The sequence below is a fragment of the Physcomitrium patens genome, chromosome 11 (genome assembly GCF_059467195.1).
Source record: "Physcomitrium patens ecotype Gransden chromosome 11, ASM5946719v1, whole genome shotgun sequence".
Taxonomy (NCBI): domain Eukaryota; kingdom Viridiplantae; phylum Streptophyta; class Bryopsida; order Funariales; family Funariaceae; genus Physcomitrium; species Physcomitrium patens.
Window position 1 is genome coordinate 1,713,791 of NC_143420.1, and position 17,893 is coordinate 1,731,683.

At 37.3% G+C, this 17,893-nt stretch overlaps 3 protein-coding genes across 4 annotated transcripts; 1 reads left to right on the plus strand and 2 right to left on the minus strand.

Moving 5' to 3' along the window:
* Positions 1-3,453: 3,453 nt before the first annotated feature.
* Positions 3,454-9,799, minus strand: LOC112288130 (pentatricopeptide repeat-containing protein At1g76280). Of its 2 annotated transcripts, none has more exons than XM_090254033.1 (14): positions 9,651-9,799; positions 8,661-8,884; positions 8,179-8,363; positions 7,824-7,888; positions 7,431-7,613; positions 6,936-7,245; positions 6,632-6,768; positions 6,412-6,507; positions 5,886-6,074; positions 5,496-5,723; positions 5,203-5,349; positions 4,808-4,996; positions 4,532-4,651; positions 3,454-4,257 (listed from the first exon to the last, which is right to left on the minus strand). In XM_090254033.1, the coding sequence occupies exons 5-14, from the start codon at positions 7,554-7,556 to the stop codon at positions 3,847-3,849; spliced, it is 1,953 nt and encodes a 650-aa protein (XP_090110159.1). In that variant the 5' UTR covers positions 7,557-7,613; positions 7,824-7,888; positions 8,179-8,363; positions 8,661-8,884; positions 9,651-9,799; the 3' UTR covers positions 3,454-3,846. The 2 variants fall into 2 exon arrangements, with proteins under 2 accessions (XP_090110159.1, XP_024387748.1); XM_024531980.3 differs by having other exon boundaries at positions 7,781-7,888; positions 9,651-9,790.
* A 1,526-nt stretch (positions 9,800-11,325) lies between these two features.
* Positions 11,326-13,038, plus strand: LOC112288306 (large ribosomal subunit protein eL34). Its single transcript, XM_024532374.3, has 4 exons — positions 11,326-11,487; positions 11,671-11,750; positions 12,351-12,460; positions 12,818-13,038. The coding sequence occupies exons 1-4, from the start codon at positions 11,409-11,411 to the stop codon at positions 12,915-12,917; spliced, it is 369 nt and encodes a 122-aa protein (XP_024388142.1). The 5' UTR covers positions 11,326-11,408; the 3' UTR covers positions 12,918-13,038.
* A 1,232-nt stretch (positions 13,039-14,270) lies between these two features.
* On the minus strand, positions 14,271-17,391 carry LOC112288176 (cinnamoyl-CoA reductase 1). Its single transcript, XM_024532083.3, has 6 exons — positions 16,789-17,391; positions 16,222-16,379; positions 15,857-16,042; positions 15,567-15,717; positions 15,045-15,234; positions 14,271-14,880 (listed from the first exon to the last, which is right to left on the minus strand). The coding sequence occupies exons 1-6, from the start codon at positions 16,958-16,960 to the stop codon at positions 14,790-14,792; spliced, it is 948 nt and encodes a 315-aa protein (XP_024387851.1). The 5' UTR covers positions 16,961-17,391; the 3' UTR covers positions 14,271-14,789.
* Positions 17,392-17,893: the final 502 nt, after the last annotated feature.

Below are 17,893 nucleotides of genomic sequence, written 5' to 3' on the forward strand. Positions count from 1 at the left end.
TGTTTCTCAATCTACTTGTTGACAACAACTACACAAAATTCAAAGATTATAAAATTACAAAATCATACCTATAAATTAGGAAAAAAAAACTCATAATTTGCTTCAATATAGATTGTCTTGTTTTTTTTATCTTAATAACAATCTTTCATTATTGATAGATTTTTTTCTCACAATCAACTTGATCTAAAGAATTTTATAAATATTAAAAACCAAGTCAACTATTAGCTCAAAAAAATTCAATCCAACCTGCAGACTGCTCAAAATCATAGAGATCCTGATTTACCTTCAAAATCCAATTTCTAAGATCTTAACCTACTTGGATTTTAGTAATCATTGATCAAAATTTATATTTAGTTTTATATTTCTAAAAAATATATAATGCATTTTTATTTACAAATCTAAAAAAAATATCTGTAGTTTTATTAAAGAATACTCTTAAAAAATTTTAAAATATAACTTCTTATTTATTCTATAAAAAACAACTCGTACAAAACAACCTTGACTTTAAAAAATTTGTACAAAGTCATTATTTACTCAAATTCTTTGAAACCAAAATTCAAATGAGCCTTATTAAGTGTTTTCTTTAGTCCTCTCCTTTGATCAATATACAAACCTTCTCCTCTATTGTAAGCATGTAGTTTTGTATTTCAAAATTTGGTTTTAGACTTAATTTACAACCAATCCTTTTTAGGTATCAATCTAAAGTTTTTTTTAATAAATATTGGCTAAAAACTACTCTTTAGTTTCACCTAAAGATGCTTATAATATTATTTTGACTAACTTAATTTGTTTTGTCTTCTTTATGGCCTTATAAAATAAATAGTTTTTTAAAACAAGAATATAATATTAAAAAAAAAAATTATGATCTCTCTAATTTTTACCTATATTTTTTAAAGTAATTTTCTATTAGATTTTCTATTAAGCTCTTTTATAATTTAATCCTTATTATTCTTTTTTATCCAATAGTTATATTAAAATTCGACAAAAATACCAAAGACCAAAAAGTTGTTGTTATTACACCATCACCATCAAGTAAGTTTACACTTAGCTAATCTATGTAAGTACTAGATTATTGAAGACTAGCAAAAAGTTGTGTAGTTTGATAAAACCAAGATAAATTAGTTAAAATCAAATAGGCGGATTTGGTATTCGTTGTAAATAGAAAGAAGCATTGTTCAATAGTATTGATGAGTAACTATCAAATACAATGGTGGTTTGCATAAGGTCTAATGCTGCATAATTGTCTTAGGCATAAGTTATCTCACCAAGATTAAAGATAAGATAGATGCAAACTTTTACTACAAGATTTTGTACAAAGAGCTCATAGAGAGCTTGGATTATTACAATCTAGATATTAATGATGTGGTATTCAAAGAGAATAATTATCCAAAGTATACTTCCCAAAGAACAAAAGAGCACTTTTATGAATGTTGCTTAATAATAGTTAGTGTAGCCTCCTAACCTTAATTCAATATAATATTTGTTAGAGCATCTCAAATGTTGTTTGAATGTTCAATCACAAAATCATCTAGAATGTTGGAATTGTGTGAGAAGTTGGAAGATGAGTAGAAAGAAATCAGTTAAGAAGTTATTTCAATCTTGTAATAGCAATCCATGTTGTATAGAGGCATTTTTTAAGGCAGAATAAGGACCAACAAAGTATTGACTTACCAATCAAAAAATTGTTTCAAAATCCTCTATATGTATATTGTCTTACTTCTCTTTGGTGATGCAACCAATTATTGTAATTTTTACATCAAACATGAAAGTGTTAGTATTTTGTTCATTGTTTGAGTAGTAGGCCATTTGAGATTATAAATGAGGTTACAATAAGATAAGACGTGGCATAAATGCAAACATAGAAATAATTTTTTGAATCATTATAGAAAAAAGTATTAATTAGTTTTTGTAGAATTTTAAAAACTTCTATTATTAATTATTTTATTTTATTACATACAACGTATTGCTGATGCTACTATACTCTACCATCTATTTGACATATTTCTTTAATTTTTTGTTACTTCCATTCAAAATAATTATTCAATCAAATGGTTTAAAAAGATTTGACTGAAGAAAATTTTATTGCTTCAAAAGATATTGAATAAAGGTGGCATGTGGTGGATGGAGACTTGTAGCATTAGTAAAAATTGTGGTAGCATTAGCAAAATTCTTTATATATATATATATATATATATTTTTATATACCCACACATAAAAGATCAAAATATAATAGTTTTTATTTTAATCAAAAAAAATTAAAATTCATAATCCAATCAATTGTATTAAAAATTATGTATGATTGAAAAGAAGATATTTTGGATCTAACTATAATGGGAAAAAAAATTAAGGTGAATTTTTTAATTTTTAAAAAATTTAAATTTTTATATAAAATCTCTAATATTTATAAAAATACTAAAACTCATTTCTATAAACATATCATATAAAACAATTTGTATAAGTATCAGATTACAAAAAAAATCTATCCAATTGTCATAAAGGCACCATAATAAAGTATTGTAGAATATATATTATATTACAAAAATTGGTAGTTGGGAGCTTTAATAATTTATATTACTCTTTAAAATTAATAATACTGTAAATGATAAGAACAATATACACAATCAAGAAGAAATCAAAATAAATGAAAAAAATAAAAATAAAGACACTTCTATTAAAGAATGGCTAAAGACACTTTCATGAAAATTCAACAAAACATCATTTGTACAATTAATAAAAGAAACTATAAAAAACAAATTTGAAAAATTAAAATTAAAATATGATTTTGACAAATCATTTTATCACAATTATATATATATAATGGTTAAAAAAAACAAAAACAAAAACAAAAAATTGAAGATGCTTAAAAAATCTTTATTTAAATATGGCTTTTGGACACAAAAAATAATCTAAATACATCTAGTAAAATTTTTAAAATGATTTTTTTGTTGCTTTTATAAACAATAATATATATATATATATATATATATATATATATACACAAAATTACATCTTATAATGATTATATTATTCTTATTATTGTTGTACAAATTAATGTTTCTTTGATACCTATATGTGAATGGTTTAGGGACCTAGTTCTAGGACCCCGTCCATTTGAATGAAACAACTACTTTAGATTGCGCACATGGTTGCAGAAATAAGATACAGTAGACAATTCTCTGCCTGGTAATGTGCCTCGTGGTGCCGTGCAACCATAGGTTTGGCATCAATAAACTACCTTCTTTAAACAACTCTTCGTTACGATTGATCTCGTTCAGTGTGTCCCAACATCAAAACCCAACACTCATAGCCCATCCTTCTGCAGCAGAGACCTATGATAGCAGTTGAAGTAACTCCTGCAACCCAGCGCCATGGAAAAACTAGAATAAAAAGTCCCAGTCCCACCTGACCTGAATTGCTCAACTCTGCACGACACAATATAAAACGCAGACACCCTTGGAGAAACCAAAAGCTTCAATTGTTTTCTAATTGTAAGCACCTTTATAATACTACTGCTTTTATCCATGTCACCGTCCTCCCTCGACAAGACTGATCAAAAGCATGCGAGATCCTTCACTTCGTCAGTACCCAGGTGAATATTGCCACAAATTCATGGTGAGCCTTTCCAAGGGGACTTGTGCTAGCGTAACAATGCGGTAGTAACATCACGGACTACAATAATGGCAGTACGACTCCCTCTTCGCAATAAATCTAATAACAGCGCACCAGGACCATGAGGAACATGACCCACGGTCCTTAAGTAATTCACTCTTAGAAACGTATCCTGACTAAAGCTTCAAAATTGCTCTACCTAGTGCAACTAGAGAGGATTCATCGCCACTATCTGGACTACGTGGTACCTTTCTGGAGTCCACGATTCCATAGCTCATGTTGCTCTCGCAGCCGCGTTGCCCAAGTTGAATTTTCTATGTATGAAGCATCATGCGGCCCTTGAATCACTCCTGCTAAAGTAGATGTGTAGACTGCATGCGCTTCAGGCTCAGGAGATAGCAAAGCTGCTTCCAACTCTTCGTCACTATCTTTATCAGAACTGGCATTCTCGTCCTCTTCAGTTACTCCCTGCTGAGTTCCCATTGGCTTTCGCATTCGCGAGCTTAGAACAGAGAGAGCTTCAGAGGCCTCTGCCAAATTCCCAGAGCGCATGTATAAGGAAATCACTTGGGAACAAGTGTGTGTATCTGGCGCAACATTACAAAGTCTCATCTCCTCAACAAGGTACTCGGCAAGTCCCTTCCGTTTCTGCACACCAGAAGATCACTCGAAAGATTAAGCACCAAACCGGAAACAAATCTTTTGATCTCAAAGATTCTCTCCGATCCGTGCGCTCTAGTTCTTGGCACGCAAGATGTTTCTGAAAAATGTAACTCATATTACCTACTACAGCTAAGTGCACATTTGCCAAGGAAAAGTGGTATAAAAGTTCAAATATGTCGCATAATACAAAAGAACGTCCTCCAAGAGGTTATCGACCATGCCACTCTAAAATCCCTGAGATTGAGGACAGGTGTCTTACATGATAGGATGCAGAAGCAAGCAAGGTGTTGAAAGTGGTAACATCAGGCTGCACACCTGCGTCTTGCATCTCTCCTAAAACTCGCAGCCCTGAATCTAACTCTCCACAATGACACATGACCTGCAAGAACAACAATCCAAGGTCAACACTCATGTGGCTACAGTCTCGGGCACTACCAGGAAGACACATACTGTAATCTAATTGTGAACGCTGTTTTACTGCTAATACAAGCAGGTGAAGCATCGTCTCAAAGACTAATAATGGAAAGAAACACACCTTGATAAGTGAATTGTAAGTAATCAGATCAGGAGCAATCTTAGCTTTGCGCATGATATCCATCAGCTCAAGAGCAGTCGACACACTTTGCTTGTGGGAGCAGGCATTAATGAGAATATTGTACGTGTAGATATCAGGTCTTACGTCAAGTGACCTCATTTCCGTGAAAATATCCCATGCTTCGTCAAACTGAATAGAACGTAAATTATTCAAGTTAAAAGAATTATGAAAGGTACGCCAATGTTAGTATCTAGAAACCTTTTGTATACAAGGATAAAGGTTATGACACACACAGGCCAGCAAGTCTATATTGAAACAAAAGAGGAAATGGAAGAAGGAAGAAAGAAGAAAGAAAGCGAGAAAGAAAACCCGTCCTCTTAAATGCTGCAGTTTACCTTCTTTGATTGTACAAAAGCATTCATAGCAGTGTTGTAAGCCGTTGTATCCAACAATTTCTTCCTGGTAGTAAGATCCGTCTCTTGGCAAGCACGCAAGTTCTGAAGCATTGCATCCACTATGCCCTCTGACCCAAGTACACTCATCTGCAGAAAATGTACATGAAATCTCAGGAATCCATTTTGAAGAATACACTTACAGATCGCTTACATTTGCTAAACTGAATATGCCATTGCACGATTTTTTTCAGTAGTGCATAACCTAAAACACAACAAAAACGTGCACAACTTACCAAGGCAGAAACGGATGCTGCTGTGTGATGTACACCTGATTGAGCCATATCTTTCTCTATAGCTATCACTCTCTGTGCAACCTCCTTGCGAGACCACGCATCAGATAAATCTGGCCTTCCAGACACAGCTCCACATGCACTCAGCAGAGCACAGTAGGTGTGACTATCGGGAGCCGTTCCCGACTCTTTCATTTTCGCGAATACTCGCAGTGCTCTCTCTGGATCATTCTGCACATGACCACAGATCGACACATTAGTGTAGCATGTTATATCTAGGAAAAAAAGGATGAAAATAAAAACAATTAATCGAAGAAAAGAAAACAACCACGACTTTTTCTTCAAATCTTCCCAGCAAATACTCAGCAAATGCAGACGAACGACGTGTTTCACCTTAGAAGCGCAAGCCTTAATGAGGATGTTGTACGTATAGATAGAAGGCCTTTGATTTGGTTTACTATCTTCCATTTTAGCAAGTAATGCTTCAGCCTTATCTAATTTCCCACTACGGCTATAACCATCCAAGAGAGTGGTAAATGTGTGTGTATCAGGGCGCACTCCGACTGCCTCCATACTTCTGACCTGCAAAAGAAAACAAGAACATAACATATGGTTGTCATCCACTTCCAACCCATAAAATCAGATGACGTGTCCTTCAATTCTTTGATTACAGCAGGTCCTCAACCTTTTCATCTGAGGACCTCCCTGTAACTTATTGAGTAATTATTATTTAAATGTAGAACAAGTGTGAAGGTCAACGAAATATCGAAACTAACTGTATTTAGTGATTCAAAAAATAAAAGGTGAAGCGGGGGATTAAGTGGAAAACAACTTGGAAAATAACCAGAAGACAGCTCTCAAGGAAAGCACTCTTAGTGAATTAGAAGCAGAGAAAGTTCAGAGAGAATCAGCAGTTTACCACTCGAAGAGCATGTGAGACGCCCCGCCCTTCTACAACAGCCCTCAATAGCGCATTGAATGTGTATATGCTGAGTCTCAACCCCAAATTCCTCATCTGTAAAAACATGTCAACTTTAGTCATATAATTTAACTACACTTGGAACATCACAGGTGCAAGAACATAATTTGAGCCGTGCAACCTAACAACAATGGACCTCTACATGGTAATTATTAAGTACCTCAGAGAATAATGATTCTGCTAGTTTGTGTTGGCCGGCCTGACCAGCAGCATTTATGAGAGCATTGAAGGCGTCCTGAAGTTCCTTCCGCACTTCCCAGTGATGAAACCCAGTCAAAGGTTGAGCCTCGCTCGAACCTGTTTCCAAGAAGTTTCCAAATTTAAGACGTAGGAGGGCAAACCAAGAACCTAGTATCTGCAGAGCAGGAACAATTTCTCCTGAGCAAATACGATGCAACCCTTCTTCTCACCAATGAGAGATACTAAACCTAGAGCAATGCCAGCACTACAAAGGTGAACAATACCTGGTATATCATGACCAGTATGTGGTTCTGAACGTCGCTCACTCTGACTTGAAGACAACTCTTCTCTCGTATCAGATTCTGTTTCAGATCTAGGAGGACGACTTCTTTTTCCAGGTAGAAGATGGAATGAAGAATTAGCTGACAAGATGTTAGACATTTCCGTTAGCGCTGTAAGGGCTTCTGGAAGAGCTCTTGATCGACACAACGCAACGATGGCAGTACAGCGAGATGATGGACTCAGTTCCCCTTTCGTGACAAGTTCCTCCCACCAGCGTTTCACACTCGAAGTGTCCTGCAATAGTCCTGAGAGCTGATGCACCGAAACCGAAATGAATCAGGCAGGGGAGAGACTCAGAATTCAAAACTAGCATTTAAAGCTTGATCGAATTACCCTACATCACAGCCTTAGAATAGCAAGACAAAGTACACTTCCACATACATTACATAATGCGTTCAGAAAAACACACTGTCTCAACCAGGTGTAGATGTCTATACCTTGATGAGCTCAACATAGGACATCTCATCTTTAGCCACCCCTTGTCTGTCCATCAACGCCAAACACTTATCGGCATGAACTTTGCTCTTGGCTAGACTGCAACCGTTAAGGACTGTATTATACATAACAAGGTTTGCCTTAACTCCTTTGCTTCTAGAAAGTACGGACAACAATTCCAAGGCCTGCAGGATCAGTTGAAAACCATTGAGATGATGAAGTGCTGGATCAAGATTAATTGCAAATGACAACGAATTAATAATGCAACTTTCTATCTGGCGTCATTCTTAAAGCTAAGTACTTGCAGCGAAAAGAAAATACAGCATGTTTCCAAGCATACTGCAGATCATACTTCATCCAATTGCCCAGTCCGGCAGAGGGTGCGCAGGAAGCACCCATATGAAATCTCGTTCATTCTCAACCCATTTCTTTCCATAAACCTGTAAACCTCCTTTGCCATCTGCTCCATCATTATAAAATCAAAGGAAGTTCAGAACGTACCGCTTAAGCAGTTTCAGCAAATAGTTCATGTAGGAGTACAAGCACAGCACATGCCACAAATATGTAACCGATAAAGTTTGAGTGCCTCTGAACATACGAATGATGCTACTTCATTCACCAAACATTTTGAGTACTGTAAATCTGAAAATTCATAGCCCTTTACACATTTCGCTACTGAAATATTTTATATATTTTCTGTACAGATATGCAATGAGCCTAGTCAGGGATTATTAGAGAAACAATACTCACGTTTAAGTTCCTGGCACGTGCGCAACTGTTGAGTAGATAATTACAATAGACCACTGTGGCGGGTCTGTCTTGTGATCCCATCCGAGGTAGCAGTCTCGTGGCAACCTCATCCCTCCCTAATTTTATATCTCGAGAAACTCGGCGGGTTAAATTATCTATCCTTTGAACACCTGTTTGTGTCAATCCTGCAAAACGGCATATTTCTGTTCACTATTTGAAAAATCTTGGAACGTCTATTAACAAGCATGAACTAGAGAAGACAAAGACTATCAGAAATCTCTTGAAAAACGTGTATGTATTACCATGCAAGCAAAAATTAGAACCAGACTTCTACGAGAGGAGACCCCTTAGGAAGAAAAGGACTGCAAAAGCTTGTGTAGGACGTTGACACCAAGTTATAACAAAAATTTCAAAAAAAAACAAAACAAAACAAAACAAAAACAAAAACAAAAAAAAAGGGAGGTATGAAAATAGCGACCCACCGAGGGCACTTTCGGTAGCTTCTTGTCCTACCGTGGACGAATTCTGTGATTTATGGGCGTCCTCGGTTATTGCAGCAACTGACTGAGGGGCCAACACTCTTTTCGTTGCAGAGAGGCTTCGCCGAAAAGGCACAGCTCTCAGCGACTTGTACATGGTGTGCAAGAATCACTCCTCGATTCCCATCCACTCACAGAGAAATGATGTCTAGAACCCACACCTCCACCTGAAAACCAAATAAAAACATCTCAATTCACTCGAGATCTAGCTGAAATGGCGATTGTATCACGATCAACCAAACCCCTCATTTCTAAAACCCTCAAATCATGTTCAGCAATACGTAGAAATCTCAGCAACAAATTGGACAGCAGAAAGCCCTCGACAACATACTCATAAAGCTCCTCACTTCCTCCAAAGACTACCTGCCACGTACATTTTCAAACCACTCAAGACAAATTAACACTCAAATTCTTCGAAGTTCACAACCCTGACAATGACATCATCAATGAAAGCAAACGTGACTCCTGCAAGCAGAGAAAACGGCTGCAATATTCTCTGTCGGCCGCCAAAGAGCTCCAGCGAGAGTTTTGACGTCGAGATTTACTAAACCCTAACCCCTGGATGGCAAACGGCCTTCTCTTCCCTGTCTTCCTGCTACACCATTCCTTCTCTTCTCCAACCACAATGGAAAAATTTCTAACCATGTATTAAACTCCCAATAGACATATTAACGAACCTAATTCACAAGTCCGTTTATTTCTGTTCCGACACAACGAAATAGTCATATGAACTGCCGTTTATTATATAATGAACTGGGTGTGTTTTGGTTTTCTCTTTTCAAACCCTTGATCCAACTGCAATCTCCGCCTGCATTCTGCAACAGACTAAAGACACACTACAAATGCATCGAAAGCTAAAACTCGATGATCTTCGGACTAAAACTCTCAGCTTCAATCGGAGAAAAATCCCAAGTATGAGAAGGGAAAATGCACCTGCTGCTGCTGAAGGCACTGAGCTTCTGTGGCTCCTCGGCGCAAAGAGGGACGGCTTCCCATAGCGCAAATTCAGTTGCAATCGGTCGCGCACGAGCTCTAGGAAATCTGAAGCCACAGCGGCAGGGGGTCCTGCGTCGAGTGCGGGAACGACGACAGTTATGCTTGGAATCTGTCACTCTTCGCTGCACCTCGTAGTCGAATTCTGACGAAAAACAGTCGCGGAGGTTGGTTTGGGTGTGAACGGGGCCGATGCATGCCTTTTGCCCAAAATAAATGAAATAATTTTAAATAAAACTGAAGTGAAGGGTAAAAATTTATTCCTTGCACTGATAATGAAATTGAAGATGGTTCAAAAGCATTTATTTTTTAATTGAAATTTAAGAATAGTATTAAATTTAATGAATTCGTCACTTTGATTTATTTATTTTTTTAACCAAAATTTTCAGTAATAAAGTTATAAATTCAAAAATATCTTCAGATTTTTTTATTTGATTTTGTATAATTGAAATAAATTTTGAGACTATATCACGTTTTGTTTCCCAGATTAGTAATAATCAGTTTTGTTTGACCTTGATCACGAAATTTATCCACGTTGATACCAAGTTTACCTCAACAATAAAAGTTACTGAAGTTCTTCATAAGAAGAATACCAAACAAAATATGAGGTGGTAACTTCATCAAAGTCTATTGTAACCGTTCACAAGAACAAAAAAAAATATGACATAAAAATAAAATTAATGTTTGATTAATATTGAATACACTTCATGAGTGTAGTGAGGCTTCCAATGGGATAACGAATAAAATCAAAATATCACGTGAAAAATAATATAACAATAGTCGAACTTTCAATTAATAAATACTGTAATACATAGAAACTATTTTGAAAATAAATAGTAAATATGTATTTAAACTTCCAAAATTAAAATACCCAATATCAAATTGATTTTTGTGACCTATTCCTACATCGATGGGAAAAAGGAAACAATGAAGAAAATTAGAGAAAAGGCCAATTTTTTTTAACTATAATGACAAAAATATTTGCAATAGAACAGAAATTAAACTAGAAATCAAGACAATTGACAGAGAAACGAAAGAAACATTAAAATGAGCATGTTTTACTTATTTATTCAAAAAAACTTGGTGATAAGTCTTGTTCAGAAAATTGTATTAAAAAAACGAAAACATATTCAAACAATAAGCTATTTATCACAAAATATGTATAAAAATCTATATCTAAATGCATATAAAGATGAATGTCAACTGTATTTGAAAAGGTTCGAATAGATAATAAAAAATGGGATACTAAAAAAACATCTAAAAATAACATGATAAATTTTGAAGTTTCAAACATCAATTTATTTAGTTATTATTTATTTTCATATTTTTAAGAACGCTAGAGTCATTTTGTTTAGTTCAGAACTATCCTTCAGGGATACTGTGTGAATGGGTTCGTGAGAGTGGACGAACGAAGTTTATGAACGCACGAAGCTTGGGGACGAACGAAGTTTATGAACGCACGAAGCTTGGGGACGAACGAAGTTTATGAACGCACGAAGCTTGGGGACGAACGAAGTTTATGAACGAACGAAGTTGGGAGACGAACGAAGTTAGGGCAGGAAGTGTAGCCCCATAGAGGATGGGAGAAGCCATCGCCGAAGCTCTCTTTTTGCGCTCATTCTGTCTGCGCTCCACCGCCATCACCTCTCTTTTACTTGAACTCAGTTCAAGTTCAAGTTCAACCGAAGCTTCGTCACCATGGTTCAGCGATTGACTTACCGCCGCCGCCACTGCTACGCCACTAAGTCTAATCAGACTCGCGTTGTCAAAACTCCAGGTTCGTGAAAATTGTTAGAGCTTGTGTACAGTATGGCGTATGATTCGAATCACGAGGATCACACACACAAAATAAAAAGGTTTCCTTTGTCGTTGTGGTACTTGAAGTATCTGAGAGTTCATGAGAAGTGGAATGTCTGATTGAAGTGAATGTACTGAAGGGCGAGCGTGTTTTGGAATGTAGGTGGCAAGAATGTATTCCAGACCGCTACTAAGAGGGCTAGGGGGCCCAAGTGCCCAGTCACTGGAAAGCGCATCGCTGGGGTAAGTGTTGCTTTATTGATTAGGAACTGCGAACTAGTTCGTCTCAATGTAGGGTTTAGGTGCTTCAGCGTAGGGTGTAAGAGAAAAACCGATGTTGCTACGCAGGATGTTGTTCAGAAAGAGTTCTTAGACGTCCTTGCCACTCTCTGCGACGCCAACAAGTGATGGTCTACTTGCCTCTCTTTCCTCCCGGTGATTCACAGTGTGTTGTGGAGGGCTAGCTGAGATAACTTGCCCGGAGGGTTTTTCCACGGGCTTAAATGTAGCTCTTTTTCTTTATTCATAGATGGCATTATGCGTAATTAGCTTTTATCGTTACTAATGTGGGTCATCATTGTTGGAGAAGTTGGGTCTTTTGGATATGGGTGTTTAATGCTTCCGTGTAGATTCTTCTTTCTCAGTAGGAAGAAACCTTGGAGGGGTTTTGGTCATACGTCTCACTTGAGATTTCAAAATGTTCGTAGATTAAATGTCACTTACCGCGATACACAGATTTTGAACCGGAGGAATTACGGGGAAGTTAGGGTTTATTCCGACGATAAGTCCTTATTCTTTATCAATTGAGATATACGGTACATTTACGTAGAGGAGGTTTTGCAGATTCCTCATTTGAGACCTACGGAATATAGGACATCCCGTCTTCACAGGCACAAGAAGACTGTGAACCGGGCCTATGGTGGCAACCTGGCTGGTTCTGCAGTGCGGGAGCGGTATGTGAATCACTTGTTTTCAATTCTTTATAATTTCTCATTTTTTCCAAAAACCTTCTTGGACAACACTGATAATTAAGTTAGAAATGTATTATCTTGTGGATATATTCCATTCGTAATGAACAAAATTAGCAAGTTTAAGTGAGAGTGGAGATATGTTACAAATTAGTATCGTGTACAGCACTGATGTGCCTCTTGAACTGTATTCCATCTATGGTGCTAGTACAGTTGCCCAACACAAGCAGTCTTGCTTCTGGATTAGTCATTGTCTGATTTCTTTTTAACAGTTCTGTTGTGTTGGCCTTCTGGGCATGCTTGGATCATGTTTTGCATTTCTGAACCAAGTAAATTTTGCAGCATCATTCGCGCTTTCCTTGTCGAGGAGCAGAAGATTGTGAAGAAAGTACTGAAGATCCAGAAGTCAAAGGAGAAATTGGCTGCTAAAACTCAGTCTTAAGTGGTGAGATTAGAGTTTTGTACTATTCAATGAGCACTTGGCGAATGACATTTTGTCGGATAGAGGACTTTCCATCCCTTTTCTTATGATCAATTGAAAGCTACCTGGCATTTTAATCCTCTTTAGTATGTTTTACCAGGTTAAGTTCTGCTTTGAATGACTGTTGGTCGAACGCTTTTATTGTTCATTTAAAGTTTGCCTGTGTCCTTGGTTTATTATTATAATTATTACAATTATTTAAAATCCTAAATTAAAAAATTAAGGAACCATTCAAATTTTACTTATATATGTAAATACATATATCTAGTAGCGGGAACCACAAAAAATCTCAAATTCAATATTCTTATAGATAATTCTATGAAGAAATCATTGATTACAATATGCTGTATGAACTAGCTACATAAGTGAGCAAATGTTAGAGTCCTTTGGTTCTTAAATATAAAAATATTAAAAATAATAATGATGGATTCATATTTACAACAACTTACATTTAGTGCTGCTTAGTTAGATTGAATCGACTGAAGTTTTGCATCAAGGTTCTAAAATCTCTCATTTACAGATGAATATTCATTTACATTGTAAGAAAAATTACAAATACGTAAATAAATAAATAAATATCATTTGAATTATTTCTAAATGGTATTTTAAAGCACAAGTAGATGTGTGTAAATCAAATTCATAGAAGTGTTTTTTGGTTTGATTTGATTTTTTTTTTTTTTGTAGTTACTGTTGCAGACACTAAATCTTTGAGGTTTTCAAAAAAAGATAAGCCATAAAGCTTAAAAAAAAATAAAAAATAAAAAATCTGCTTGATATTAGAGGTTCTTGAAGATTAGTTTCAATATTCTCTTAAACACTTTTAGACAGTTTTTTTAAAATGTAATATCAATGCATATGACATCTAGTATGAATTTATAATGTCAAAGCTGTAAATAGTGAAAAAATAATGTTATTAATTTTAAATGCATAAAGCACTGATAATTTTTTTACACTTCATTATGTTCAACATTACTAACATGTAAAACATTTCACATCTAAAAATAGAGGTTACGTGGATGTAATCGATAAATTTGATGTTTATATGAATATATTCTAAAACTAATAAAGAATGAAACACCTGAGAAAAAATGCTCCAAATCAGATTTCTTATTTGATTTTTTGAACCCTACTAATAAAATCGAACAAAAAATCATAATTTTATATTAAAAATTTCGATACTATACTGATTAATAATAAATAAAACTAAAATAAAAGCCGAATTTAAATTATTTTTCAATATCATATGTCTACGAAAGAAGCTATTCATTTTGTAAAAATAAAAATTAACATCATCCATCAAAGCTCACAAAGATATCATCTGGTTTTTAAAACCATAACTTTTATAAAATCTTTGTCAAAAAATTATTGACAAAGAATAAATTTTTGTACACAATTGTCAAGAACCCAATGCTCCAAGAGGTTGTAATCTGTCCCTAGCAACCTAAAAGATTACTCCAATTACACTGACAAATGAGCAGTTTCATGTAACACGTTTGAAACATAACTTCTAACTTGATACCTCAAAAGAAACGACAGAAACGCTCTTTTGTTCTTCCTTTCCTATGAATAAAATAACCTTCACTTGCCACATCACCCTTCGCTTTTGTTAACTTATTTGAAAACAATTTTCTTCCGCTAGTAGTGACATTAATTTACAGGCTTCACAAACGAAGAGCTCCTGTTGGGATCAGATTGTTGTGGCTTGACAAGAAGAATTACATGCAGCTACCTCTGTTTTTTTCCTCTTTCTTCTTCCCCATGACTGAAAACAAAAATATGGGTGATGAATCAAAGTTCATAAATACCAGCCAGTTTAATTTTCAAGCAAGTTTCTCAATGCAGCTTCTGCTGAGCAGGGAACACCATGCCCAGTTTCTTAATCTTCTCATTCGACAGTACGTGGGGGACTCCATTCTTTGAGAATCTACACAACACAGATCACCAGTTTATCAGTAGAGTTGAGATGTGGTCTTGCAGTGTACCAAAACCTTAGTTGAAGAGGGAGAAGCTGTTGCGCCGGGAAAGCAAAAAAAAAAAAAACACACTAGAAACATAATTGAGGTTGTTCAGTGATGGAGGAGTGAGTACCTTGAGGGGATTTTGCTGTCTGGGTAGAGCTTGCGGATGAGTTCCACCAGCTTCTCTTCACTTACAACGGTCTCGTAGCAGATGTAGCGGCCGGTTGCTTCGGTGGCTTCGAGAGCTCGGACGTGAGCCTCTGCAACGTCCTCGACATGGGCGTACGCAAATAAACCACTTTGAGGCAGCTCCGTCACACCTGCAAGAAAATAAATAAGTAAATTAGAAAGTGATACATTAGTTACTGAAAAACGTCATTTATAATATCCAACAAATTGTTAGAAAACTGCACGAGGATGAGTTGATGACCAATTTGAAAAAAGCATGGAAACAATGAGAATCACTATGTCGAAGCAAGACTAACTGTGTAGTTTCTAGTTCATAGCATGAGGTTCACAGATGGGACAGGGAAATGACCAACAAAATATGTTCGGGTCAAGGTTTTTGTGTTGTAATTTTCTCAAGTGGAAAGCTACTCAAGAGATAGCCTAATGACTTTTAGAATTGACATATTGGATGTTGTAAACAAACCTTTCAAATACGTGAAAATGTTTTGGGTGGTGCCGAACACTCTGGGACCCAGCACGATGGCAGGGTTGATGACGACCATATCCAACTCTTTGTCTCGTGCCAAGGACCACGCTGCTTTCTCTGTCATCGTCTTCGTCAGTGGGCCCCAAAGCTGTGAAGCAACAAACCGGTGTTAGCTCTCTCTCTCTCTCTCTATATATATGATCATTTTGAGATATATGCGTGTATGCTTTACCGCAGGGGATCGAATGAATCGGTTAAAAGAAGACGAAGGAAGCGAATAGCTGTACCTTCTTAGAGCGGCACAACTCCAAGTTGCTCCAGCATTTCTCATCGATGACCTTCTCAGCGTGCCGTTGTTGGTCCCAAACCATGGCAGCAAGCGATGACGTTAGCACGAGTCTCTTCACGGAGGAATTTGCGCATGCCTCCACAATGTTCAGGGTACCGCGTACCTCGAAGTCGGCCATCTCGGGCTGCACAACACACACACAATTGACAGAAACAAACATTAAAGCCTTGGACATGGCTAAGGAACACTCACCCTAGAATTCTTCATTCCGGTGGCTGAGATCCTTGAAAACAGGACCCTTTCAAAGAAATCCTGAAGTTTGATACTGCAGTTGACGAAGTAGTGATGTCGTGGGCGACTTACTGAGTAGTTCGAAATGACATCGCTGGGGGAGGATGTGTGGAATACTCCATCACATCCCATGAATGCTTCCACCAGACTTCCATAGTCCAGCAAGTCAGCTTGAGTCAGCTCAAGCCGTTGCTCAGCTCCAGGCAACGCCATCAAAGCTGCTGCCTCATCTGCAAATCCAAATTCCCGTCAAAAACCATCACCGAATTGCAACCAACTTCAGAGAAATCAATTCACAGATTCCACTCGCATATTCTCCAATCGGCTCTCATTGTACACCTACGCTTTACTACCCTGCTAAGATACTTGTTTTGTTTTCTCTATTACTTTCAAATCGTTGCAGACCCAGATTCTCGCAGGTCAAGCACACAGCATCCCTCAAAAGCGCGGTACAACTCAAAACGAGGTAGAATCTTCGCACTGTCACGGTTAGCGCAACCCTGAGCACAGAGTACGCAGCAAATCCACTCTGATGTGATACACAAGTGCATTAACAACTTCCTCAGATGAGGACTGAACCTTTGAGAGCCAACTGCATCGAGAGACTACGAGGGGATATGAATGGAGCTGGTTACACACCAACGGTGGTGCGAAAGGTGCAGCGCACGTTGTAGCCCTTCTCCAAAAGGTTGCGCACCAACCAAGACCCCAACAAACTCCAGTTCCCTGTCACGCACACATGTTTCCGTCCCCCGGTTGATGCCACTTCTTTCGCCGGTACTTCAATCCTCAGAGATTCCCACACACCCATTTTCAAGCTTTTCCGATGCTCAAAAAAGCACACACCCTCTCGGTAGATACGCTTGGTCCCAATTCAAACACTCCTGTAACGAACGAGAACGCTCAACGTCCAAAACGTCGCTTCAGTTACTCCAACCAAAACCTCAAAAATTCCTTCTCCACCAAGTCGAGATGCGCAAGAAACAATCTAGCGACCAATTCTCTCTCTCTCTCTCTCTCTCTCTCTCTCTTTTTCGTTTTCCTAATTCTCGATCTCCTGCAAGTGGTGAGCACGTTTTTTGTTGGCGAACCCTTCGAAAGCCACAAGAGTCACACCTCTCTGGTTCACCGAATCGGTCCAAACTTGCGCAATAATCAATCGTAGCTTCCAAGGGGGCACTGAGAGATCACAACGAACTGCGACGAGGACGTGAAGGGGATTGTAAGCGAGAGGATCGACGAGACTCAGATGGTAAAACAAAGGGCATGCGAGGGGGGTTTATAACTGGATTCGGAAAGCGAAGGCGGCCGCGCTTGAAGAAAGGAATTGAATTGAGCAGGTGGGTCTCATTGAAGCGCCGAGTGAGATTTGTCGTCATGGTGTTTCCAAGTATCTCCTGGGGGCATTCATTCCCTGGTCTCCAAGTTGACCAAACGGCCTTGTCGTCGTCGGCGTAGTAGCTTTGAGCACAACGTCGAAGACTCGGAGCGTGTCACAACGTCGCGTTTGGCTCCTTTTCTACAGGAAAGTCTGAGTTTCCCACTTCCACGTTTGTCATTGATTCTTGCGTCATTGAAAACTGACATTTGACTGTACCTTTTTGCATACTTCTGTTCATCTCACTCTCATCACGTTTGTGTGTAAATAAACATATATACTTAAATAAGTATGTGTTAATGTCGAGGTTTTTAGACTGGTCGTGAGGAGTTAAATTAGGAAATGTGGCTGTTGTGTTGTGGGTTT